This window comes from Dermacentor silvarum, chromosome 2, assembly GCF_013339745.2.
Source record: "Dermacentor silvarum isolate Dsil-2018 chromosome 2, BIME_Dsil_1.4, whole genome shotgun sequence".
Classification (NCBI taxonomy): Eukaryota; Metazoa; Arthropoda; class Arachnida; order Ixodida; family Ixodidae; genus Dermacentor; species Dermacentor silvarum.
In genome coordinates this window covers 111,137,465-111,164,353 of record NC_051155.1, presented here as the reverse complement: position 1 = coordinate 111,164,353, position 26,889 = coordinate 111,137,465, and the positions used below count along the sequence as shown (strand labels likewise).

General features: G+C 46.4%; 1 protein-coding gene across 1 annotated transcript in view; it reads right to left on the bottom strand.

Moving 5' to 3' along the window:
* LOC119441695 (hemicentin-2) overlaps positions 1–26,889 on the bottom strand; it is a 271,115-nt gene that overhangs the window by 63,036 nt on the left and 181,190 nt on the right. The window contains exons 5-6 of the mRNA XM_037706292.2: positions 4,251–4,454; positions 3,260–3,556 (exon numbers count right to left, since the gene is read on the bottom strand). Of these exons, the coding sequence (XP_037562220.1) occupies positions 3,260–3,556; positions 4,251–4,454 (501 nt within the window). The remainder of the gene's footprint in view (positions 1–3,259; positions 3,557–4,250; positions 4,455–26,889) is intronic.

Genomic DNA, 26,889 nt, shown 5'->3' with positions numbered 1-26,889 from the left:
GTCTCCACCTTAAAGATGCGTTTGGATCGAAGGAAAGTGGCAGAATTAACCGGTCAGCAGTCGAGATAACTAAGACAGGATCAGAGTATTGGTGTGAGAAAGAAAAACTAGAAAGATATTGATTAGAACCAGAGTCACTGCAGGTGTCGGTAATGGGGCACTATAGTGCAAGATATTTGAAATAGGAAAGATGGGGATCGAGATCAGACAGGCGAAAGGTTAGATAGCGGTAGATACAGCGAAATCTGATTAAAACAAACAGGCTGGGTGAGTATTTGTCCCCGCCCCGTTTCAAAGAGCATTATAGTAGGCACCCTACTATCATGATCACAATATTATCTATCATCATCATCGGGGTCTGCGCATCTTGACGGGCAGGCAAGTGATCACTGTTCTGCAAAACGCGGTACATCAGATAAACAGTTACGTAGCGTTTAATTATTCGCTTGTACAAAAGTTTCGTTTCGTATTATTGTTTTAATTGGAATGTTACCTAATGTACCGTTCATTTTATTTGTATTGGTTCCTCCTATGTAATACCCTCAACCAATGGACCTTTCGGGGTAACCTAAGTAAATAAATAACTAAATAAATAACTTCGAACACCCGCGTTAGATTTCCATTCTTTTTTTTTCTTCGGTGGCTGAGTAAAGCTTACACAGATAAACGAGCCCTTAAATGCCTTGCCTAAGATGTTAAGCCCGACGTTATATCAACTTCCGTATTCACAGACGGCTGGCTTCTTCAACTCCACCGAATGTGCGCATGATACCGAAAAAAGAACGGTTGGCGAAAGAAATAGAGAGAGAGAGAGAGAGAGGAAAATTTTAATGAGTACTGGAAATGTAGCCTTGGAAAATGTCTGAAACGCCGCTCCAGGTAGCTAGGGTAACTGATCAAAGAAAAATAAATGCAGTAAGGAGTAAAAAAAAAAACGCTGCGCTTCAGTAACCCTCCTCGTCGATTCCTGCGACGAGGAGTGTTCTGGACAGGACGTCTCCCCTGCGATGTCTTTTAAAAGGCCCGAACAGCTTCCGTGGTTGCGAAATTTTCGACCCACGAGTCTCAGCGGAGTGGTATAGTAGGTACGCTAAGTGAAAACTTGAGTCAAGGCACATCGCTTCCCTGCCCATTCTGAGTCAAAGTGGGGCTGCTTTGTTTTTCTTATAAGTTTTTACCACTTATGTTGTATACCCCTTCGCACTTTGTTTCTTTGGGGGAAGTTAAAGGGGCCCTAAAAAGCAACGCGAAACCTACTGCTGCGCGATCAATTGTTTTATCAAACTCGTATTTCGATTGACTTGGCTGAAGACGATTGATTTGTAGCAAGAAATTGAAATCAATACTTTCTTTTTTGTATTTCGGCTTTTTTGGATAATGAGGAGAAACACGTGGAAAATTGAACTTTTGTTATATTGTCACGTAGTAGAAGGGGTGAATGAAAACAGTCACAAAACTACTTCGAAAGTACACGCAAAACTAGTCGCAAGTACACGTGTCAATATTACAATTGTGCAAATAAATCTTGTTTCTATCAGCAAGTTCACTGTTATGCTATATAGCACATCGAACGTTTTAGTAATATCCATGTTCCGCTAGAACAAACAAAATGCAGTCCAGACCAAAAAATAAATATAAGAAGCCCCACTTACATGTTTCAGATATAGAGCATGATGATATTTAATAAATGCAAACCTCTTTTCTCAACCAAACAATAGGTTCTTTATAGGCGCTAATGAGAGGTTCTATAAGCAGTGATATAAAACCCGTCCATTGCACACCACGCAAGTTTCTTGCTATGAAGGCAAAGATCCGTTCAACTTTCTCAACGTCATTAAAACACCTAAGTGTGGATAAACCGCGAAATTGCCCTATAATATGAAGAACAGAAAAATGCGGCAAAATGTTTCATTAGCAAAAGTTGCGTGAGATGCTGTCAGGCATTTATCCATGTCGACTTCAAGAAAGACTGTTCCTACGCTACTTGCCTTGCAAGATTAAAATTGGCGTTTTTCTTTGTGCTGCGTAGAAGTAGGTTCTATGTTCTGGAATATTCTTGTAAGTATAATGTCACCCTTATTGTACATTACAAACACACAAGAAGCGTCATGTTTACCAAGTGACGGTTTTCATAGCTTCAGCATTTAACTCGGATATATTACTTTAATGACTTCTCGTTTACATATCGCCCCTATCTTTTGAAAGCTATCTATAGGACGTCCAGGCTCAGCTATGGGAGAGAAAACTTGAAATTGAATAGTCTGCACCGAAGCGCGATTTTTCTTTCTTTCTCTAGTTTTTTTTCTTTTTATTTTGCAGAAGCGATGAAAAAGTGATTAGATGTGCACAAATTTAAGTTACACAGCGCCTACAGAATAATAGCTGAGCATAGGCTTACGTGCGGCACATACCAAATAAATATGTGTTTAACATCAACGCTGGCAGTCGGGAATGTTACCTCGAAATGCTACCGCCGGGGTTTCTAAAGCCATTTCAATCAATTTCTTTTGTGGTAACCACGGCTATACTCTACTGTCTTCACTCCATCTGTAGCATTTATTATAGGCTTTAAGCGATTGATTTCCTTGTCTACTTCCCCAAGTTTGCACCTGGATGCATTTCTTGCCTCCGCACGAGGCTTGGGCCGCATAGATAGTGCCACCATTCTTTTAATAGAAAGCATTTTTTGCCACTTCTAGCCACTTGGCCTTGTTTGGGGTATCTCGAACAATATAAAATGTTTCCAGTGGTTGGACTTATAAGAAAATCCCCAGCTCTGCAATGAGACACTCTACCAGACCACCACTTTATGTTCTGCGGAAGCAGTCCTCCACATTATGTTCTGCGGGAATACTACCACTCAAAAGTATTGCCGGAAATATAAAACATAATTACCTATGATGAGGGATACCGAAATCGTTAGCATTAGCTGTTATACCAAAATCATTAGCCTGCCAATAAACGAACCTTCATTCATACCTTATATTAAAACATCAAAAACACAGCGCGCAATGATAGATTCTTTGCACTAGCAGAATCGAAGATGTTCGCTTCCTGAATCGCGCGTGCCAACAGCCCTGTGCAGGCAATGCCGGTTTCGCATTTCTATCGCAAGATGATAGAACACGACGTAGTTCGCACTGCGTTTGTTTAACCTACTCTCTGAAGGACATACACCACGTGACATTGTGCACAGCACATGCAACGAAAGAGTAATCCCAGTTGCGCCCCCTGCTGTGAGTGCGCTGCCATTGCTCACAGTGCACGCTGAGCTCCCACTGGTCCTCGCGGGCGCTGTTTCTGAGGCGCGGGTTCTGCGCACGGCACACCAGCATCTGGCCGTTGTCGGAGCGCTGCGGTGAGAATGCCACCACGCTTGTGGTCAGGTTTCCGTCCTGCGACACGTGCACGAAAGTCTGGTTCAGCTGCTCGCTGCTCTTCCACCAGGTGATCTCGGGTGGAGGCCGCGAACCCCAAACCTCGCACAGTATCTCGGCAGTGAGGCCCGACGAGATTGGAGCCTCGCTCTTGCGGATCTGCACCGATGTCGGCGCCACTGCGACAGCGCGGAAAGAACGCCACCGTGGTGTCACATAAGGCTAACGATAAACACATATATATATTCAAGCAGAAAACAGCGCTAAACGACAAGACGAGGAGAAGGACACAGACCACAGCGCTCATAGTCGTGCTCGTAACATGAATGTCCTCGTAATCATGAACCAATCAGCCCAAATAAGTACCCTTCTGCACTTCACTTATTCAAACCCGTCCGTAGTAGGTAGCACAACTGTGCCCCTTTCTGTTGGTTTTCTTGGATCGGTAGGTGTGTTCTGAATATGTATTTAAAACCGTTGAGTGCTGACGTCACGCCCTTATAACAGGAATATATGTAGGCAATGCATATTCGACTACAGAAACTTGCACTGAATAATTTGTGGCCCAATTAAATTCGTTCAGATAAGCGGGAGCGATGCGTATTTGAAAAATAAAAGCCACACGTGTTTATTTCCAGGGGAGCTTAGCTATGTTAGATGATATAACAGTCAAATATAGCCAGGCATCCTTATAAAATATAACGAAGGCATGCATTGGGCCGTGCACCCCGTATTCTCAGCCGTTACAGGATTCTAACTGCGGCAATTACAATTTTATGTTTGCGCTACTGTAATTTTAGCCCCCCCTCCCCCCCCAAAAAAAGACAGTTGCGATTACTCCAACCAAAAAGAAGGAAGCTTCTAAGAACTCACGGTTCAGTTCCAGCGTGACGGAGACCTCCATGGGACTGGACACGTTGTTGGAGGAGACACACGTGTAGGTGGCCATGAGGTCGCTCCGCTGCAGGGATGACAGCGTGAGCTTGGACTGCTTCACGTCGCCGGCCACTGACGTCAGCGTCTTCGTGGGGAAGTAGTCACCGTTGCGCTTCCATGTAAGAACCGGAGACGGCTTCCCTGCGTGGGTCAACACTCTCGTCTGAGACGTGGCAAAACTTTATTGCACTGCCAACCGGCGCCAGTTGAGCATTCGTAAACATGGGGTTGTGCAAACGGCGGCCCGTTTGAGGCACAAATACCTTTATTAGCATGCAATCGCTTATCAGCTTGTGGGTGCATGAACTCTTCTTACGATATCTTAGTGACCCAGCTTTCATGCACTTGGTATTTTCTACACAAGAAACGTCCTTACTGACGCCTTACATCCGCCGTGCGTTCGCTCCCCGTGAAATCGCGCGTCCCTCGCGCGCTTTCACTCGCGCATACAGCATACGGCGCGCGGCGACGATTTCATCGCCGTTGGACTCTATACGGAACTTCACGGCGACGGCGACGTCGACAGAAATTAGCTTGGAGTGTCCATATAATTGCTATCGCAATAAAAAAAATAAGGAATTACAGTAAGGGATACCTTATCAGACTCCCGCGCGGAAACTTTACATACCAGTATATGAGAAAGTGACAAATAAAAAAAGGTTGTAGGGAGGCGACCTAAATCAGGCTGGCTAGATCAGAATAACAGATACGGCGCAGAGTGGTCTGAGAATTCGCTTCTTGCTCAAAGTTTTGCAGGAAACAGTCATTCCGCTAACTATAAAATAACGCGGATGCTACTATTGTGAAGTCTTCGACATCACAGAAAGAATGTGTGCCCTGCCGGCAATATGTGCCACAGGTGGGCAGTATGTTGCCTACCCAAGCAAAAGTAGTCTTATAGAGAAGCGTTCCGCCTAATATCTAGCCACTCTGTACATGTTCAGCCAGAAAGTTGCCCTTGAATGTGCCACACATAAAGATACCTTGAATCGTTATGACGCAAAGCTACAACACAGTTTCAGTTTGCTAGCACAGGAGGTATTGCAAGGTTGATTTGGCTTTGTGTAGATTCACACGTAATTACACACGAACAATTGAAGTTTCTGAAAATTCAAGGATTTCTTACTTTGTCTTCTGCGCTAGCAATTCACAGCAATGTGAACGCAGTGCGTTTGCAATTTCATTGTCCATCTTGGGTGACTCTCGAGCGTTCGCGTTTTTCATTCTTACAGGTGAGGCGGGCAGAAGTGATTGTCGTCACGTTTTCAGTTGAGTTCAGTTTATTGCATTAAAGAGTCCTCCAGGGGGTATTACAGAAAGCTAGGAATTACAGATTAGTGCCGTAAGAACATTTGCCATGTGACTAAAGATGGCAGGTGATAGGTTAAGGCTCTCAAACAATCATTCGGGCAGGTGATCGCGACGATGTCGGGGGAAAAGCCGTTTCATTCTGTTGCTGCGCGGGGAAAGAAATAAGCAGAAAATATGGCAGTATGAGCACGTCGGTTGGTCACTTGAAGACGATATCATGGTCACTTGAAGACGATATCTGCTCGCATTTCTCGCCTGTGCAGCGAGAAATGCGAGCAGGTGGTGCTATGTACCCTGTGCGGTCGATGGGGCTGTAAAAGGGCTTGCGAAACAGAGTTGACCTTTTAGTGACGAGTGTTGCATACAGGCTACATTCCAGAAACGATCTTTTTTTCTGGTCGACTTTCAGTACTGAGTGCAAAGTTTCTGGCTAAATGTATTCGACCAACATTGAATGACAGGCAGCAAGCGTCATTCGTTGGGTTGTTGTTGTTGCCTCCACACATGGCTCGTACCCACAGGGGGGATTCGCCACATTAGGTCGTTTGAAATGCGCGTCTAACAAAATACCAAAGGCGGGTATTCCTTGGGTTAGAGCAGGAACACTGGACGAGGAAGAAGAAGATTGGTACGCGACTAACTGTCTTTTGAAAGCAAGGTCAATGGAGATAGGGCGATGCAAGATATCCAGCGGCAGTGGTATCACACATCTCGAACCACTGACGTAAAGCAAATGAAATGTGCACCTATGGTTCACAGGTGATGACAGCTGTCTAGAAAAATTGAAAACGAAGCCTTAGGTGGTATGGTGTGAATTCCACTTCCAGTTTCTTGCGTAGGGTTTTACCGCCATTGCTGAAAAGATATCCGCAAAAAGTTTTTCTTTGCATTGAGTACGCTGATTCTTGGTGTTTTTTGCGCATTAAGAGAGAAAATAATTTTTTCTGGCTATTTATATGTCCCGACATTCAATGGTTTGCATGGATATGCGCAGCAAAAGGGCAAGGGTTAATAACAATAATTCTGGTTTGAGGGCCGTTACAGTACCCTGATACGAATAGCAATAATGAGTGAATAAACGAAGAATTGTCTGTAGGTTGGTACCTGAACCAGAAATAGGAAGCAATCTCTTCCCAGCCGCCATGTTTTCACTTTTTCCCCCGCGCTGTGTTAGCGCTGCGATGCGAACTATGTACACTACGGGGTATTAGGAATTATCGAAGTTCTTCCTGCGTAATTTATAAAATGTACAAGCAGAGTCCTTTGAAAGCGTTCGTCGAAAAGCCGGTGCTCAGGTAAGCGATGCATTAGTGAACCGTTCATATAATAGTGGCAACGTTTACAAATAAAAAAAACTGTCAGCTTCACCTGAAGGCGAGAACGTTAGAGAGAATAATCCTAATATTGTATTGAATAATTTGTCGCATCCTGCATCTTTACCGGCAGCCGTTGGGGTCATCAGTCCAGGATCGCAACATCCCGGGCTGCCTCTCACGCCCCACCACACCAGCTGTTGCTCCTCATAGAGGTTCGCGCTGGACAGCGCGGCTTCCTACAGGTTTTGAGGTGGGCTGTTGCATAGGGCGAAGGGGTCGCTGTGCTCTAGCACTGCCAAGTTGCGCGATAAAGCGAAGCATACTGCACGAAATGGGGACATCTAAATGTGCAAATAGTTGGGTGCATGGCCTGAGGAGGGCGAACCACTGAAAGCGATAACAAGCTTTAACGTTGTCCTACATGAAGACGTCTAAGAACGCTAGCGCGACGAGGCGTATGCTAGCACCGTCGTGGACCTCAATGCTTCTCGAGATAAAACTGAAGGAAAACTATGAGCGTTTGGCAGCGTCGCAAAAAAAAGGATTGCATATATTTAACTTTACGTTTCCTATCCGCGCCACCTGAGATCAGTGAATTCACCACGTTGTGGTATACACACAGACGCTCACCAGGGACGCTAATGTGGGCCTGCACAAAGCTCACGCCAGCAGTGGAAGCCAGAATTCTGTTCTGGCTCTGGCAGAGCTCACCGAACGGATCGTGTCGGTGCGACTACTCGGCCTCATCGCTTCTGGAGCCAACCGCACTGCGCGTCTGAGGAGGCCTTCTCAAATCCTCTCCGCATGAGCCCCGACACACAAAAAGAGAGTATCACTAATCTTAACAATTTACTGCTCTTCCGGCTGATACTATACCGCGAAAGAAACAGCGGTCTCTAATGCATGCTAGCTGACACGCGACTGTCCGGGCTCCTAGCATTTGAACTTTCTCTACAAGAACGCTCATATCGCAATTAGCGGGAGAGAAAGTGCGCAAAATAAAACTTGATATTCTCGTATGATACTCAAATTTAGAGGGCGTGCTTTGTGTCTGGGGGCCTCTGCAAGATTCAAATATGCCGTTGCTCACTGAGTCTGGCTGTTCAGCTCCCGCGGGGGTGTCGTCATTAAACTACGCACGCCCTTCCACAATATAGAAATGAAAAATAAAACAGCGGAAATTTCGCTCCCAGCAAAGATAAGCAGTGCATATATATAGAAAGAAAAAAGAGAAAAAATCTGCTCAGCCAGCACATTCCAAGAAGCTCCCGCATCCGAAGCCGAGCACCTGACACGGGGGACTGGAGGAAATCTCAGCGGACTAAGGGACCCAGAAGTTTATTAGATGGTCTAGACATCAGGGAGAACACGGGGTTAGAGCTCGCCCGGAACCGTGATTCCGTCTAATAAGCATGCCCCGTGAAACATGCGCGTCGATGCAGCCGGTGATAGAAAAGCTGGAAAAGATTTCAGTTTACTCCGCGGATCATCAGAACGGTGGAAGTCCCCGGAGGTAGGCACCCGAGAAACGGGTCGAAGGATACACAAAATAAAATGAAATGAAAACACGACTCGTTCTCGCAAATGCATCGTTGCGGGTCACCAATTCGCTATTCCTTCCTGCTCTTTCGTTATATGCGCAGTAATACATTTTTCCATTATTTATCGCAAAAAAAAGAAAACATGTCCCCACGTGCTTGCATTCTTGCGGCGCCAAGAAGAGATGAAAAGTTCTTATATAAATTAAAATGGGGAAGTGTTTCTCTTCGCGTTCCCGGTGCGCGCGATGGTTTGAACTGCGGACCTGCGACTTGAGCTCCCGGAACGTGACTTGTTTGCCGATGGCAGCGAAGAGCGCACCGGGCACCTCGAACGTGGAGATAAGGGAAAGAGAGTTTGGAAGGCTGAACGAGGGGAAGGGGGTCGCTGCTTGAAAAGCGAAGGCTGTTTCAGCCCAGTGCGCACGTTGCCAACCGCCAAGTGTCGGTAATAATGTTTACCGCCCGCATTCGGCCACCGAGCTGTTACAAACTGGCCGCTGCAGAAGGGAGCGAGAAAGTGAAAAACAATATGTATAAAAAAAGAACAATTTGCAGCGCGTTTTCTCACCGTTTGTAGGGTCTTACTTACGTCCCTTTTTTTTCCCCTTCTGACCGTCCGTGAAATAATTAAAAGGCCGTGGTTCATTACATTACTTTTTCACGCTCTCTGCTTTTCCTCCCGGAGCGGTGTTTAGCGGGCAGCCGAGTCTATGCGACACGATTCGCGGGGCGCCCTGTTAATAACAATTTTTTTTTTCGCGAGGTCGCATGCATGGAGGTAACGCCTGATTGAGCCTTTCCGGAGGGCACTTTTTTTCCTGGCGACATTCTCTGTCGCTTTTTTTTATTCTAATGCTTCGCGACATGCGCTCGAGTTGTTTGAACTTCGTCCCGGTGCACTGCCTTTTGTGTGACACTTCGTGCGATGCTATTACCGACAAGAGGAATGCACCGAGCACACGTGTGGCATTATGAGGGGTAATAAGGCGTGATTGCTGTACGCAAGAACGCGACGAAAAAAAAGAAGAAAAGAAGAACGACACAATGTTGAAGTGTACTTAGTCTATCTCGTTGAGACAAACGCGGAAAAAAAAAGAAAGAAGAAAAAGCTGGAAAGGCGAAATAACACTGCATGCCACTTGCATGAAGGTGTCTTTTTTTGTTTTCATCATGCTATTAGAGATCAGGTTGGGATTTGTTGCGCAATTTTGTGTACGTATATTTCTGGCTCAATGGCTGACAAAAAAGGCCAGCAGGATGTAATTAAGAACCGTGCACGCCGCAGTTGCTGGAGCTGCGATCCTCATTTTGATCGTATACACAAACGCGCAAGCATGCACGGTGGGACAAACGCGGGTGCTGGTTCTTATAATCACCGAATCAACACAAACCCCAGTGTACCTTAATTCTGGCCCCCGATTTCTATGTGTCACATTGTTTAACACATTGTTCAATTAGGTCGCATATTGTATCAGGTATATTTATTCCTCAATATATTATCAGTATGCCAGAAACTAGGATCACATTTTCACAAACCCGCATCGTCTTCAAAATCATGTAAGCTCATTGACTGCCGTAGCTATAGAACAAAAAATAAAAAAGGAAGCGCTTTTAGCATGTTCTTACGTTCAGTATTCTACCATATCGCAATTTAGCACGCACCATTCTCAGGCAACTTGTCATGTTTTGCAATCATATATCACATTTGCTCTTGGATCCTAAATGAACTATGTCACGGACAAATTCGTCTCTTCCCTCAACGCTTGCTCTGCGATGCACGACATTTTCGCGCAAAGATTATAAGTTAAAAATCGGCGTGAACTAACAATTTGATGATAGATACACTCAATGATTACTTCTACAATGAAGTGTAATTCACAAGTTTACTTTTATTCAGTTATTATACTTAATTTTACTACCCATAGTTTGTGTGGAATATAAGCTGATAACTGATGAGTGCGTGTACACCTCGTGGAAATTCGAGTGTACGCTTCACAAGCTACACAACTGACAAATTAGTACTGCGAGCCCGCAGGGTGAAGGAAGGCTCGTGAAAGGAAAAATCGTCATCCGCCCGGCTGTAGCAGAAAGCGACGAAGGAAACTCATACGGGTTCGTGATAAAACTAGCCTCGCAGTTGAAGAAAAATTTGCCTTCATACGGGTATTCAGCGTGAGACGAACGCCTTTCCGGGTCGGTTGCTCTGCCTTCAGACCTCAGGACCGAAACTAGCTCAATCCGCACGGCATCCGCACATCCCAACTCGTGCGGAAGACGGGAGGAAGGCTGTGCGGATTGAATGAGTCTGGGCTCAAACCAGAAGATATTGTAGCTGCGGGGTATGGTCGGGTGGTTGAAAATATTTTCTTTGGAAAACTATACAGCATTGTGGTGAATAGAGAAGGTCACCGAGCAAAATAAAAGTAGAACGCAAACATATTACGCCGCACATATGCGGACATATATCTCCGGAAACGGCATGGGGGTGGTCGCAGAAAGCATGCGAAACCAGGATGCATTGAGAAACAACCGGTTGCAATTGTACGATTAGAAATTCTTTCCCAAGGTAAATTATTCGAATTTGATCATAAAATTATACCAAGCTAATGCGTTTTCAGTAATCATTGCGGGCAATGTTGGCGTCCGCTAGCATATTTATTGCATCACGCAAAATGGCTTACTATTTCTGCTCCAAGTAATATCTGTAACACCCATATATATAATACATCTACTGCAAGAAAATAAAATGTTCTTTTTCTTTTTTCTTAAGCGGGGACACAATAATACAACTGAAGCGAAAAGTGTTGTCATGGTGAACGTTTAACTGCGCCACTGTTTCTCAAACTGATGCTCTATAAAAGCACTTCTCCTGCCGAAGCTCGAATACGCCGCCTGAGTTTGGAATCCTCATCAGAATAATTTAATTTATGCATTAGAAATGTTGCAGAACAATACCGCACGATTTATATTCTCCAACTATAACAGCACAGCCAACATCACAACAATGAAGTCTAACCTACAGTTTGCACCCTTACCCCCGTATTTAGAAATGCAACCCAACTTGAAGCCCATGCTTGATTTAAATGACGCCTGACATAAAGGCGCCCAAGACGCTCATTGCGTTTCCTTCGGCGCGTTCACGATAGGCGTCATTTAGATCAAGTCAAGCATGGGCATCAAGTTAAGATGCATTTCTGCATACGGGGGTTGGCATCGGGGCGTAAAGACTTGCGGATTCTCTTTTACAAGCGAAGCTTGTTTATATCTAGCCTAAACGTCCCTGTCTGTTCGGAAAACCTATCATCAGCAATGGCTCGAACGTCGTTGTCTTCTTTCGCAGCTGACACGTTGGCGCCGCCACCCGTGGGGACGCGCTCGTGCCATTGCTCCTGCGTTCATCGTCGTCGTCTTCTTACACAGCTGGCTCCGTTGCCGCGCATCATTCCAGCGTAAAATTCACTTCTTTTCATAGAAATTTCAGAAACTATCCCCTTGAGCAATGGCTCAAGGGGATATGAGTCATTCATTGTCTTACGTGACGGACGCATTTAATTTTGAAGCAATTTCAGTTCGAAGAATCGCAAGCAAGCGACAATGGCGGGTGAATGCTGCTAACCACGCCGCCGAGCAAACTTGAGATATCGAACGTAATCGTTTGTGGTTCGACAACAACTTGTCCCTCATCAGTGTGAACCGCTCCGACGAACAGCGACACAAATACTTGGAAGTGTTGAATGAACTTTACACTACTAGTGGAGAAGACCTTGGTGAATTTAGAGTTTGCGGTACGTGTAAGGAATCTTTTCTCAAGGGAAAAGTGCCTGCGTTCTTCAGCACTGTGAACGGGTGCGTATAACCTCCATTTGTTGTGATGGTGATAAGCTTCGCTCATCATCCATCTTCACGAAATGGAATCTTGCGCTGTTATGTGTTCACCATGGTCCAGAGCCAACTAGTCACAAACCAGCAAAGATGATAAAATACACAGCGCTCTGAAATATACCACTAATTTGTGAGCATAATTCTTCCCAAAAACTCGATAACATTGTAAAGATTTCAAATAACTTCTAGGCTTGCATGTCAAGTTTGTCCCCTTGAAGTCTTTTGAAATATGCAGTTGAGAAAACAGCGATCTTCATTATTGCTTCACATTTACTATTATATGATCAATTTACCGATCTTAGACATATTTCAACAAAACATTTACAGTCCCAAATCAAAGTTATGCTGCCTAGAGTAGCTAGAATTTGTCGTTGTTTTTCAAATGCAACAATGTTCATTCAAAACGGTGTTGCGGTTGTTTCGTAAGATCACTTATGCGTTTTACAAGTAATCGAATAGGCCGCATAGGAGGTGGCCACGAGCTGAAGCTTCCTCTTAAAGAAAAAGCGTCGACGAATGCAAAGCTGACTGCCTGCGTTTCACTATACAGTGGGTTTCCTTGTCTGAGCCTCGCATTGCGTGTAAGGGCGTGTGGCTGCCGCGGAACACTGGTGACGAGGCAGGCTTGTGTTGTGAACGTGAGCTGAATGCCAATAGGAACCCTTCTTGACAACCCTAATGATCACTCTGAAAGAATTTACACGACCGGCGCATGAATGTCAACTTGAACTGCCGCGGAATGATGTGCGGCTCTTTATTAGGAATAGCTCTGCTGTTGTTTTCACATAAGGGTCATGCCTTTTAGCTTTGATTCCGACGCTGAAGAATACTTGCCCCTCGAGGCAGCGAAGTAAAGGCATGTATACATTTGATGATTCCGGTAAAGCAAAAGACCTAAGTCTATTCAGAACGAAGGTATCTATAAAAATCCGTTAGCGCACAGAATAGAGGGTACTTATATTTTCGTTTTCTTAAATGCCCTTCTGTTGGCCTTTGGTAAGAGGAAATGAAATATATTTCAGTCAGCATGGTCAACTGCTCGCGAAGCCGGATTGCACTTTATTATTCAGCCAAGTTTTTTTATTCTTTCTTTTTTCACCACCACAGGCAGATACGATTTCTTGCGTTGAACGATGAATTTCATCCGACCGTATAACACTTTTCACGTCTGCGTATCAAGAGCATTCTGGTTTATTTCTCTGCACGGGCAAGAAGCAATTCGAGAGAACAAAACAAAAGCCCGCTGCGCATCCGTATCACGCAGCACGATGAAAACTTACAAAGAATAGTTTTACAAAGCAGCTTTCGAAGAGTTTTCGTGAAATATATTGTTTTCTTTGAGGTAAAAGCCGTTATCTACGGTATTTGAAAAGCCAACGCAGTTTCTTTATTCTGCAAGTAGCTTATGAATAAAAAAAGGAGAAACTGAAAGCATCACTTCAATGATTCTCACTTCGCGCGGGGTATCTTCTGGTGCTTGGTGGTCAGAACTTTCTGATGTAAAGAAGAGGAGACATCGGATGAAGTTTCAAATCTATTTGGCTCCCTACAAGCAATACGCCAAAGGATTACCGCTAGGCACCTACGAGCATCCTAAGCTGGCATCACGTGTTGTATTTTTTTCTGAAGCTATAAATTATTGAAATGTTGTTATCCAGACAAGAGGGGAAACATCGCACGCTTCAATTTTCACACTCCATTCTTGCGTTTGTCTTTCCAAAACGAGGTTATCTGCAAGCTGTTCCGGAATTCGACTCGAATGCAACAAAAAAAAAAGAAAAGAAAAAGAAAAGCGGCTCGACCTAAAGGTCGCAGTTTTCATAAGTGAGTGCAGGCGCATCGACTGTTTCAATTTTCAACGACTGGTCGTTTTGTAGCTTCTACCATCCGTCCGCTCTTTTTAGACTTTAGATAGTGTTGGCTTTTCTATTGATGTTAGCATTATTCGCGTGGTTTTGTTCCTACACGTGTTCTGCTCGATGTTTTTTTTTTGTCATTTTCAAATTCTCGCTTATTCCTGGATCATGTTTTGACACCGCAGCTTCAGCCGCCCTACCGCATTAGGTTGAAATGAATTCCAGTTCACTTTAGCGATATATAAGGAAGTTCCGCACATTTACTCGTTTCATGTCGGGTTGAGGACCACGGACATCGTCAGCGAATCGGTCGTGCTACGCTTAAACCTGCACTGTATACTCTGGGCCTAAATTCGACACGGAGCGTATATAACGCTACGCGGAAGGGGGCAGAATGGTATGACTCGCCGACTTTTCATTTCGATTCCTCCGAGGATACTCCCAATACGGGTCCCCTGCGCCGTCACCGTGCTGGCTCAAACTGCCATTTATCATTCGCCTGTCAAACATTAATAACGACTCCAGACCTCCTACCTCGGCTCGTCGCTCCCAGTTTCTCTCTCGCATTCAGCCTTCCCCCTCTTCTCGCCCCGTTTCGTTATTTTGTTACCTTTACGCGCCTACTTTACGCCGGTGACTGCGTTCATTCACTTACTGCGCTGTGTAGCCGTTCATTTCGAGCGGCGACGCCATGTATAGCGTGACAAAGCTAGAGGAGCACCGAGTTCAAGCCGCGCACACGCCCATGCACCCGCTGTAACTACCGGTCTCCTATTGATTTTTTTTTTGCGTTCTCTGTCTTCCCCGCGAGAAAATTTGTGTCACCGGTGTTGTGGAGGGCGGTGGAGGGAAAAGGGCTAATCTCAGGAAAACCAGGCGCGAAGGAGCCCTGCAGTGAGCACGTGTAGCGTTGAGAGCGACCTTGTGAGAAATTCGGGGCACACTTCGGTGGCTTTCACCTCCACGTTGTTCTTTCCCATGTAAAAGGCATGTATTTGGAATTTCTGCCTTTAAAACTTCCACGGTGGGAGGAGAAGGGAGCGGGATGTGGAGAAATGAGCGGGAAAAGCAGCGTCCTCTAGAAGACTGAGAAGTTGTAACGGAGTATTGTACACAGCAATCGCCTCTATGTGCTGCTGTTTTCCGGCAAGAAAGGAAGATATATTGAGAAGACCCATGTATCAAGGCTCGTTTCTATCCGTGCATATTGATAGGTTTTATGCCTTCAGGTAGAATACAAAGGTTTATTGGTGAGCTTCTTGCGGCTACAAAAGTTCACGTATTCTACATGACGCCGTCGGTCAAAAGGATGTTTTACATTCATCGCGGTGACCATGAGTGTTGCTGGCTAGCACTCCCAAGATTAGATCCTGTAGACATGCGTAAGTACCCAAGAATGTGGTTGTGGGTACAGCCAATAGCGTAGTCGAATTGGTAGTGCAACGCACGCGTAATGAGGATGTTTTCGGTTCTACTGCCTCCGCCAGCAAGTTGTTTTTTTTTAGTTCACTTTAGTTTGCATTGTTATTATAATTTCTACACTTCAAGTAAAACTACCAATAACTTCCCTTATGCGCTACAGCGCAAGGTGTATGGCATAGGGGAAGGTATTTGTAGTTTTAATGAGCCTTATATACCCACAGTGCGATGGATGTGCAACGCTCGACAATATCGTAAGGGCATGCGCAAATACACCAGGGGACGTATTCTGTAAGAGTCTACCTACTGGACATGTCCATTTCGTCAGCAGCTGAATTGCAATCAGAACTTCAACAGCAGACGAAATGGACATATTCACTAGACAGACTCTTAATACCTCCCCAGAGCTCGCGCCAGACGTACAGACACCCAACCACACGGCGATGGGAGGCAGCGCTGTCCATCAACTGCTCGACGGACCATCTCTAACTGGTCAACCGAGAGAAAGGCGCAGTTATAAGGCCACTCCATGCACAGAGGGGACCATCCGCAGTGGGCTGGAGGAGCGCCTATAGGTTCGCTTGGCTCGTGTGCTGTTCTCTACCAAGATTCTTCTCTCTCCTTCTCCCCTATGCAGTATACTACACTGCTCAATTTTCTTTCAAATGCGATTTTTTGTTGCGTCTTTAAATGAGCGTTCCTATTTTTTACTTTTATTAGACTTGCCGCTGAAATCTTGCATGCTTCAAATATTTTTGTAGATGTGTACGGTATGCACGATACCCAATTAAGTACCTCCCAATGTTTTCCTACTATTGTTCTTACTTTTAAAAAAATGTGGCTGTCATTACGAGTGTAAAATATATCATGCTCCCTGCTGCGGGCCTTCTGTAAAAGGTAAGAAACTCGCGTGAAGGGGTTTTCGCATTTCTGTTATACAATGATGGCTTAATTCCTGAAAGTTCATCACACAAACGTGTACACCTGCCAAACCATTGTTTGGCTTGAGCGACAGTGCCGGGCCGTTGAGGCACTCCATAGCCCGCACGTCACATGGATACAATCATACAGAACGCTACACTTAGAATCCAGATCGATTTACAACGCGGTGGTAAAGATGCACTATGTTACCACAATACGCTGTCGTATTTTCTTAAAATGGCTGCTTAATTTAGATTTGTGAAGTGGCAACATGTTGTCAGTAAGTCATTAAACACCACGCGCGGACACATAGTAAGACCTTAGGCGTTCCCCTTGTCTCCTAACACTGGGTGGAATAAAACGCTCTCTTGAGCGAGGCTGATGGACAGCCTTTAAAGAAATAGACATTCGGCAAGTGCTTAGGAGGGTAATAATGTGCCTAATAATACTAATAATAATCAATCAATCAAATATTCACCATTTATTTTATGTGACCAGGGACAATACTTAACCGTGCAAAGAGTACTGAGTCCTTATAACGATGATTATCGTGGTCACGACATTTTTCATAGGTATGTGTATGTGCGCGCATCACTGTGGGCCACGCGAGATCTTTGTGCATTCTAATCTCTAACTACGTCATACGTTTTCGAGCACATTGAACAGCTTCGTCGTGCCTTCGAACATCATTACACTATCTTTCGAAATAGTTGTGAAGTCGTCTGCACTCCTATATACATTAGACATGACCACGTCCCGATACGAGCGTTGAAGGCAGACGTCTGCTGTGGTGCACTCTTTAGCTTTTGCGTTAGTTTGGCTAACGAAAGCATAGATTGCCACTGAGGCAGGTTAGACGGATAAGGACAGTGCATAACTCTTTGGTACTCTCTTAGTCCTTCGACATCGATGTTTCTTGCACCTCGGCATCGAGGTGTCTTTGCAACTGTGCCGCGTAGGGGAATCTGGGAGAAGAAACAGGAATGTTCGCGCAAATCCCAAGCATTCAACAAATGGTCAAGCTAATTTGTTGAAACTTTAGGCAATAGTGTGAGAGCATGATTTCACAAATTTGTGTAATCATACCCTCACACTCGCCGTTAGTGATTATATCCAATATACCTAAATGCTAGAAGATTAGGTCCTTTTAAACTGATATTATCAGGCACACCAATTCGATAATCAGATTATTTTATTAATCCGCATTAACACACCGTGGACAAAGAGTACGGCTCACTCGAGCAAAACCTGACAAAGTCGGCAGACTCATGCGATGTCTCTATGCATTTGACAATCGAATGCACTCCGGGAATTCCCAATAAGACAGCGAATAAGCGGGCGACTAAGAAACCTGGTTAAAACCACCACGATAACAAAAGTTTGAAAAAAAAAATCCAGAGATATATATTTAGTTCTTTCTTTTCTTATCGTACGTAACGACAGAGAACGCTCATATTGCAGCCCATGCGTCCATGACAAAGCCCTCCTATCACCATTACTCCTCATCGACGAACGCAGAGACAATCCATTAGCACGTCGGGAAAACGAAATAGAGTGGCAATTGCTATCTACAAGGGCGGCCATCAGATTATCCTTCCATTAACTGTTTGCGAAAGTTCTCGGTAAGGGTAAGAGCATTCCGAACCGCACTTTCCTGTTGTTTCTTTACCGAACCACGTGCCTGTTCTGTCACGTTCGTTGAGGACTGGACAGGCCGAAATGGTGGCGCGAGCTGCAGACACCTAGCAGTCGGAAATGAAAGGGGGAATCTCATATTGCTCGTTGTGCGTTTTCCAGACGGCTGGAACTTGACGCGAACAACCTTCCCGATAGGTGGACGGCTTCACGCAAGCTGCGCCTCAAGTGCTTATTCCGCTTCGAGAACGATTGTCTGCTAATGCGTCTTCGTGAGTTAACAGTCTTTCCTTAACTCCAATACCTCGCTATGCTCCGGCTTCCTCCAAGTACGCTTGAATAACTGCTCGCTTTATATCACTTGTGGCTTAATTTTTCACTCTCTCTTCACGCATTTGCGAAAGAAGACGCCACGTGCTTCTGTTGCTTCGCTTGCTGCATAGCTTCGAGGAACAGATCGTTTCTTCTTTCCGAGGTTTCACGCTTCGATTGCGTTTCGTGAAACCCAAGAGCCGTCTCTGTGCAACGAGGCAGATAAATTTCAAACAGATTGCGTTAAGTGGGCATTTTTCTTTTTTTAAGCCAAAAGGTTCACTTAGAGAGTAGGCATGCGTTAGTTCTCTTATGCGCAAACTGTACGTTGTACAAATATTCGTTTGTTACTTTGTTCAAATACATAGGTTCTCACCGGTAAAACCTGTGCTCCTAAAAGTTAAGGGTATAGACAGTAATCTAGATTGTAGGAATGATGATGGCCCCGCAGGAATAACTTCGAAGAAAAAGTCGCAGAGGATCCCTAAGCACATTCTTAAGAGATCAGAACGCGAGAGCGTTTCTTTTCACTAGGTTGTTTTTACGGAGAGGTGCTGCAAAAGTGGTGTTGCCGAGGTGTATTATGATGAATGAGGTAATGTGAGAGCCCGAATTGTGTTTATTTACATGATTTGGTGCAATCAAAGTGATGTCGACACCACTTTAAATGTGCTCTTCTATATCGTCGTCGCAGGTCTCGGATATATCGTAGCAGCACGACCACCACGGCATTGTGGGTGCTGTCATTTAACAGTTTCTGGTGTCGTCATCCTCTTGTCCTTCCGGTGACGGCGTACATGCGTTGGTGTACATAGACACTGTCATGGCCTTGTGATATGAGTATAGGTGGAGACATCGACCCGCTCACGCAGAGAGAGAGAGGAACCGAGAAGGGAAAGGTAGGGAGGTTAACCAAGGACGTGCACGGTTGGCTACCCTACGCTTCGGGAGAGGGAAGGGGGAAGAATAGATAAGGAGCGAGCATATAAAAATAATAAACAGTCGGTCATTCACAGAGGTATTCGCAGAGGAAGGTCCACTGTCACTAGCAACCATACAGTCCAGTCTCCTTCAAGAAGTGAAGAAGAGCTTCTGTGGCCTTTCGCATGCAAGAATGCGTAGGCCATGGTCCCATAATCTTTTTCTCTGAGAGCACTCTGCTATCTAACATACTGAGTTGAGCTTGAAGAATCCGTCTTTGAGCGTGAAAAGCTGGGAAATGACACAGAAGGTGCTCTAGCAGGCAGCGACTATGCGCTTTCGTTCTCCTCTACTGCTGTGTGATTCCCCCCCTCCTAAGCTTCGGCTGCAGGTGGTTGCTGTGGCTGAGTAGAGCGCGCGCCGACTGTTGCTGCGGCAACTTTTGGCGCCGGCATCAGTTACGGTAGGAGAGGTCACGTGCTTTCCGGACACGGCTGTTGTGCCTTGTGCAGACGTCAGCTGGGTGTGCACTTTCGCCAACCTAGCCAAGAAACGCTGTCACGTTAAGAGTGCTACGTACGTTGGTATTTACATAGTATATGTATAGATTTATACACAGCACTGTACTGCTTACTTTGACAAGGGTTGGTGGAGTACCCGAAACCTCTGAAATATATATATATATATATATATATATATATATATATATATATATATATAGTGCGGCTTTTACGCATGACTCTATATTCCCATTATTTGACGGCGTTATAGATATCAATAACTGTGTCGCAATGCAGTTCTTGTATGCCTCTTTCTTATTTCCGCATGCATGTTCATAGTACACTTTGGCACGTGCCGTAAATATTTCTTGGCAATCGAAGTGCCGCTTCTAAACACAAAGGTCATCCTCATCATCGTCATCAGACTATATTTGTGTCCACTGCAGGACGAAGGCCTCTCCCTGCAATCTCCAATAACCCCTGTCTTGCGTAGCTGATTCCAACTTGCACCTGCGAATTTACTAACTTCATCACCCCACCTAGTTTGCTGCCGTCCTCGACTACGCTCTCCTTTTCTTGACACCCATTCTGGAACTCCAATGGTCCACCGGTAATCCATCCTAAGCATTACGCGGCCGGAACAGCACCATTTTTAACAGCCGAGCTGTTTAAGCCGGCCATAAGTCAACGCTCATCCACAAAACCTCACCGAGCTATGGCGTCACTCGATTGCCTAGCAACCTCCTCGCGCAGCGGCGTGCCTTTGCCTCCTCTGAGTGCCGTGCACAAGTTGCCTTGACATGGGACGTTAAGGAGAGGCAAGGAGAGCATGCGCACGGCGCGCGCAATGTTCGGGAGAGGGCAAGAGAAATTGAGAGCGAGAGCGAGAAAGAAACATTGTAGCAGCACCAACGAGGCAACGCGCAGAGATGCTGCCGACGCCGCCCGCGTTTTCCCGTTTCCCCGCGTTCGCGCCGAACGCGCGCAGTGCCCGTGAATGCAGCAGGCGGCTCTGGCGGTGGCTCGGCAAGTTTCGACCAGCCACGCCCCGGCAAGCGTGGAGGCGCAGCTTGGTCGTGACGTCACCGGGGAGATAAAGCTCGGAGCCGCAGCGACGGCGGCAGAACTATCGTTGACTCTGTGGCGACTACATGTAGCCTTGACATCGGACGACAAAAAAAGATCCGGTCACCCGAAGATAAAGCCGCACATATTGAAGCGCGTCGCGCCGCCAAGCGAGAATCTGCGCGTCGGCGGTGAGCCGATTCGGAATACCGTGCCTAGCAGCACTTGGCATTTCCTAGCAAAGCTTAGCCAAACCAAGTAAAACCTGGAAGAAGCTAGGTAGAGCAGCAGCTCCGCTGTTTACTCCAGCCTTGCACCACTAGTGCAATCTGCCCATGTATTTTTTCCTCTTATAGTCAATTAGAATATCGGCAATCCCAGCAATCTTGTTACTGGTACAAAAAAGTACCAGTAACTAAATTTTGCAGCAAATGCCAGTGCAGCGGGGCCTTTACTCTTTAGGGTTCGTAACCTCACTCGTGTGGCACGCACCACCTCCTTCGGCTAGTAAATGCGACTACCGGTGTCGTTACTAACAGCCCTTACTGGAATATTAGTTCACTTTCTGACGTGCAGTTACTAGCTTTTGTTAGTAACTGAGGCTACTTTTTTAGGAGGTTAGTATAAACAGAACATGTTGAAGGAAGGCCGCATGTTAGACAAAATATGAGTTTTCTTGCAATGAAGCTTCCGGCAAACGTAACAAACTTTGGCTGCTTGGTTTTAAAACAGCTCATTACTGTGGGAATATCACTGCGTTTCATATGATCAAGATTTCTTTATCAGATATGGCAACAAATTTTACATCAACTTTGGTTTAACACGCGATCTTGCTGCAGCCTAACATTAACAGCATTTCTGCTTCAGAATGTACAAAACTAACGGCGCTTCACAGTGTACTTCCATTTTGAGACACAGAGTCTTTGTAAATGAAGCAGCAGGAGCTTGATGTGGACGAGTTGGTGTAACATACTTGAACAAAAAAAACCGCGCAAAAGAGACGAGGACGAAAAGAAGACAGGTACAACAGAGAGGCGCTGTCTGTTGTACCTGTCCTCTTTTCGTCCTCGTCTCTATTGCGCTGTTTTTTCTTCAACTTTGTAAATTGACCGTGTTTTCCGACTCGGGACCGGCTTTATGTTGTATGCAGCCAATTCTCCAACACGAATGCTTACTCATTTCGGATCGGAATAGCCAACAGCCCTACATGCGCTAACTGTAACTGCGAGGAAACAATCGGCCACCTTCTTTGTGAGTGTATCCGCTTCAGTGCGCCCAGGAAAGAAATTTCAAAAGTGTTAGACTTGCCAAATGCCCTTTGTCGGAGGAAAGGGTCCTGGGACACTGACCCTGACCGCCCTCAGCACAAAATGTTTTGAAAGCGCCGTTGCGCTTCTTGCAGAGAACTGGTCTTAGAGACAGAATTTAAGCAGTGTAGTACTGCCCTTTCTTTTTTCTTTTTTTTTTTGCTCTTCTTTCCTTTTTTTTCGAACTTCTCTTTTCTGTTATCTTTTATTCCCCTTACCCCCTTTTCTCTGCAAAGGGTAGCCAGCCGGTCTGAGAACTCGCTAACCTCCCTGTCTTTCCGTCTATTCCTCCTTCCTTCCTTCATTCCTTCCTTCCTTCCTTACTTCCTTTCTTCGTTCCAATTCTCCAACGTAAACCTCACGAACAGCTGACCTACGAAATCACCAAAAATTATGACCACGTCAAGCAAGTATGTCGCGAAAATATTTTTCAATGGTTACCAGGTCATTGCGGCCTCCGCGGTAATGATCACGCAGACAAAGCGGCCCGGGCATCACATCAAGAAGCACACAGCGTTCCAATTCCCCTTTCAAGGAAAGACGCTGCGATGTAGATTCGTCATCTGGCGCGCACGCTTTCTTTGCCAGAGTGGAACACTCCAAATATAAGGCGCACCAGGTTACACGAACTGAATCCTTCGCTCCAGCTGCGACCTCCACAGGGGCTTCATCGGCGTTATGCATTAGGCGTTAGGTGGATGGAAGTGGCCTACATGAAGGCTAACGCTACTTTGATTGGAATGACCTACAGTGCTGAGTGAGACACATGTGGCAGAGAAGAAAAAATCGAGATTTTATTGTGCCACTGTCATCCAATTTCAGCTGCACAGACAAACACTACCTGTCGCAGTTCGACGACTGGGCGATCGGCCGTTTTCCATACAGGCTCTACTCGAACACCATACCCGAGGCTTTGAAGACACTTTTGGTTTCTTGAGAACGAGTGGTCTGTGTGAACGCCTTTTAGTTCGGGGTGCCCCCATGCGTGTGTTCCAATTCACTGTGTATTTCGATCCTTCCTGTCTCTTTCATCTTTCTATTTCTCCTTTCCTCTACGCCAGCGTCCGGTAGCCAACCAGACTGTTTTCTGGTCAACATCCTTTCCTTCTACTTTTGATTCCTTCTCCTGGAGCAAATGAATTAACTACAGTTACCTGGATGCTTAAGACATGTTCTGTTTCAAGATTCCAGGCACAAAATAAATATACCACGTACGGGCGCTTGATATAGCGCCTCGACAAGAGGTTCTCTCACATTTAGGGGGACGCCGCTAGGGGGCCACACGGAGCGGTCACGCTTCACATCAGCTCCTGCCTCGACGCCTCATTTCACCCGGAAAACCTCGACGTCGCCGAAAATGCACTACTTCATCGTCTCCTACAAATCAAGCGAAATCCGTGGATAACCGGTTTTCAACCGTAAGTCTAAATTTTTCCGTTCTGTGCTTGTTCGAAGAACCGCGGAGAAGAACGCGGCTCTAAGCCTAAGCGGCGTCGGGCCTTCGGCCCGACGGAACGCTGCTCCAGCTGGTGCGGGACGCGCCAGGATGGCTGACGACGACGCGTCTGCGACGATCGGAGCCACGACGCCGATCGAAAAGAACCCCCAACGCGAAGACAACGCTACCGACCTCTCGCAAAAGAAAACCCTTGACAACGGGGGATGGTTTACTGCAAAATACCACAACTCAAGACTGATCGCCGTTCCGGAGGCCGGGACCGCAGCGGTGGACAAATCAGCGTCTAGCCAGCCCAAACTAAAGGCTAATTCCCTTCGCCAAGAGAAGCTACCTCCACTGCCGAAGAGCGATTTCAAAGTCATCATTAGACCGAAGAATGGGCTCAACATCAGTCAACTGAGCACGCATCAGATGGCCCGGGCTATAACCAAAGCATGTGGAAACCCAGACATGTGTAACGAAGGCAACTTGCTTATACGGTTGCACAACGGATCGAACATCGCCATAATCAGCACGCCAAGCATGGAGAGCACCAATGTTGTGCAGAGCGTTCCAAGTCTACGTTTTGGTGCAAAAGACTATGCAGTGACGGCTTACGTGGCAGCGCCGGACAATTCGTGTAAAGGTGTGATTCACGGACTGGACGCCGGTACAACGCCGACAGAATTACTAGCCCATCTTCGGGTACGTACCCAAGGAGTGAAAATACTTTATGCAAGAATGCTTGGAAACTCCCAAACCGCAGTCATTACCTTCGAAGGCAAGATCGTCCCCCGCTACGTTTACTACTACGGCGGCGAGACACGTTGCTACCTCTATCGGTCATCGCGGCAAGTCTGCTATATATGCTTCAAGCCTGGGAATAGGGCGGATGTTTGCCCGACACCTGACGCCGTTGTCTGCTCGAACTGCGCCGAACCAGTCATCGAGGACGGACACACCTGCGAGCCCAGGTGTGCGCTATGCAAGGAAGCGCACCCCACACGAGCAAAGGAGTGCAAGAAACGCCTCAGGAAACCGAGGAGCCCACGGGCGAGAAAACAAGAGGAACCAGACGCCGAAGCCAGGAACGCCGGCGGATGTGGCCGGACCAGGAAACGCTGGTTCAGTAGAGACTCCAGCTCGACATCCAGGTCCAGATCAAGGTCGAGATCCGCGTCCAAGACCCGGCAGGCTCCGGAAACGAAAAAGAAGCAACAGAAGAAGACCATAGCCAAGAAGGAAGAAGACAGTAAGGTGATCTGGAAAGCGCATCTTTTCCCAGCCTCTCCCACTGCTCCAAAGAACACAAACACGCAGAACGACGAAGTAAATGAGCGTAGGCAAACTATTCAGACTCTCAGGGCAGAAAATGCTGAGCTTAGACAGAAGCTCAACGAGCTCATAGATGAACTTAAAGCACTGAGAACAGGGCAGCCAAACTCAAACCCGCAAACAGACGAAACTCAGTCGGCCACCATAGGGCGGCAGGAATTCACAACTTCCATGGTAGCCATGAACAATGCGCTAGCGAATCTTAGCAACCTCGTTTCTAACCTCCAAGAGGAGGCGCGCAAGGATAGAGAACGCCTAGTACAATTTACGGGCATGAAATCCAGAACTAAACCCTATACTAGGCCATCAGCTGACCATGGCGAGCTGCCGTAAATGCTCGATCAAGTTGGAAACCCTCGATATATGGCAGTGGAACTGCCGTGGGATTCGCAGAAAGCAGGGTCTTCTTAAACAACACATCACTAACTGCAGAGCTCCGCCAGATATAATCGCCCTGCAGGAAACCGGCTGCTCACCCACTCTTCCGGGCTACTCAGTCTATGAGGGGCTCGGGCAAAGTAAGGTCGCGACGCTGGTTGCCAAAGCGGTCACCGCAATCAGACACGACATCGACGCAACGGACATTGACCACGTCTTTATTGAAATCATTACCCAAAAAAGAAGCCAAGAAAGCATCTTTCTCCTCAACATTTACAGCCCACCCAGCCAGAGGAAAGCAAACTTCGGCTACCTGCTACGCAAGGCAGAACAAGCAGCAGGAAAGAAGGGTCTTGTCATCCTGGGAGATTTTAATGCCTGGCACAAAAGCTGGGGCTACGTTAAGGAAACTCAAAAAGGCAGGGATCTAGCCAGAGAAGCGGATCGCAGAAGGCTCAGTCTCATCACAGACCACACCCAACCCACGCGAGTGGGGAACAGTATCAACCGAGATTCATGCCCAGACTTGGCATTCGTCAGAGGGGTAAGGGATGCTCGATGGGAAAATGACGGGGAAACACTCGGCAGTGACCATTGCATTTTGCGCATCAAGATAGAAACCATCCCGATCAGGAAAAGACTTGGCAAGGCTAGGCTCACCGACTGGGTAGCCTATAGAAAAACTAGGGCGGAGTCCGAAGATGCTGAGATCACAGACATTACGAGCTGGGTCGCAGGAATGAAGGCAGACTGCAAAAGGCTAACGCGCGAGGTAGCCCTCACCACCAACACACCCGAGGTGGATAAGCATCTGTTACACCTATGGGACGCCCGACGTGGGCTACTAAAAATATGGAAACGGCAGAAGCACAACAGGAAACTCAAGCTTAAGATCGTCGAGGTCACCAGACAAGCCGAAGAGTATGCGACAGAACTGTCAGGACGCCACTGGGACCAAAAATGCAACGAGCTACAGGGGACCCTAGGCTGGAAAAAGACATGGGCCTTGCTAAGGGCTCTTATAGACCCAACCATGACCAAGTCCGAAAATCGTAAGACGACCCAACGAATCGCGCACGGATTCCAAGGCACAGATCGGGAAATGCTAGAGAACATCAAGCAGCGCTATGTTGGGGATACAACGGACGTCAACTGCACTTTGGCATACAAGGGTGAAGCAAATCCCGCTCTAGATGAACCCATTACCACAGAAGAAGTCAGACACGCTGTGATGTCTGCCACAAAGAACACCACGCCAGGAAAGGATGGCATCACCAACGCCATGATAAGGAACCTAGACGAAAACTCGATCAAACGATTTACAGAATTCGTCAATAAACACTGGGAACGGGGGACCATCCCGGACGACTGGAGACATGCGGAAATAGTAATGATTCCGAAGTCCAGAAAGACTCCCTGCCTGGAAAATATGCGACCCA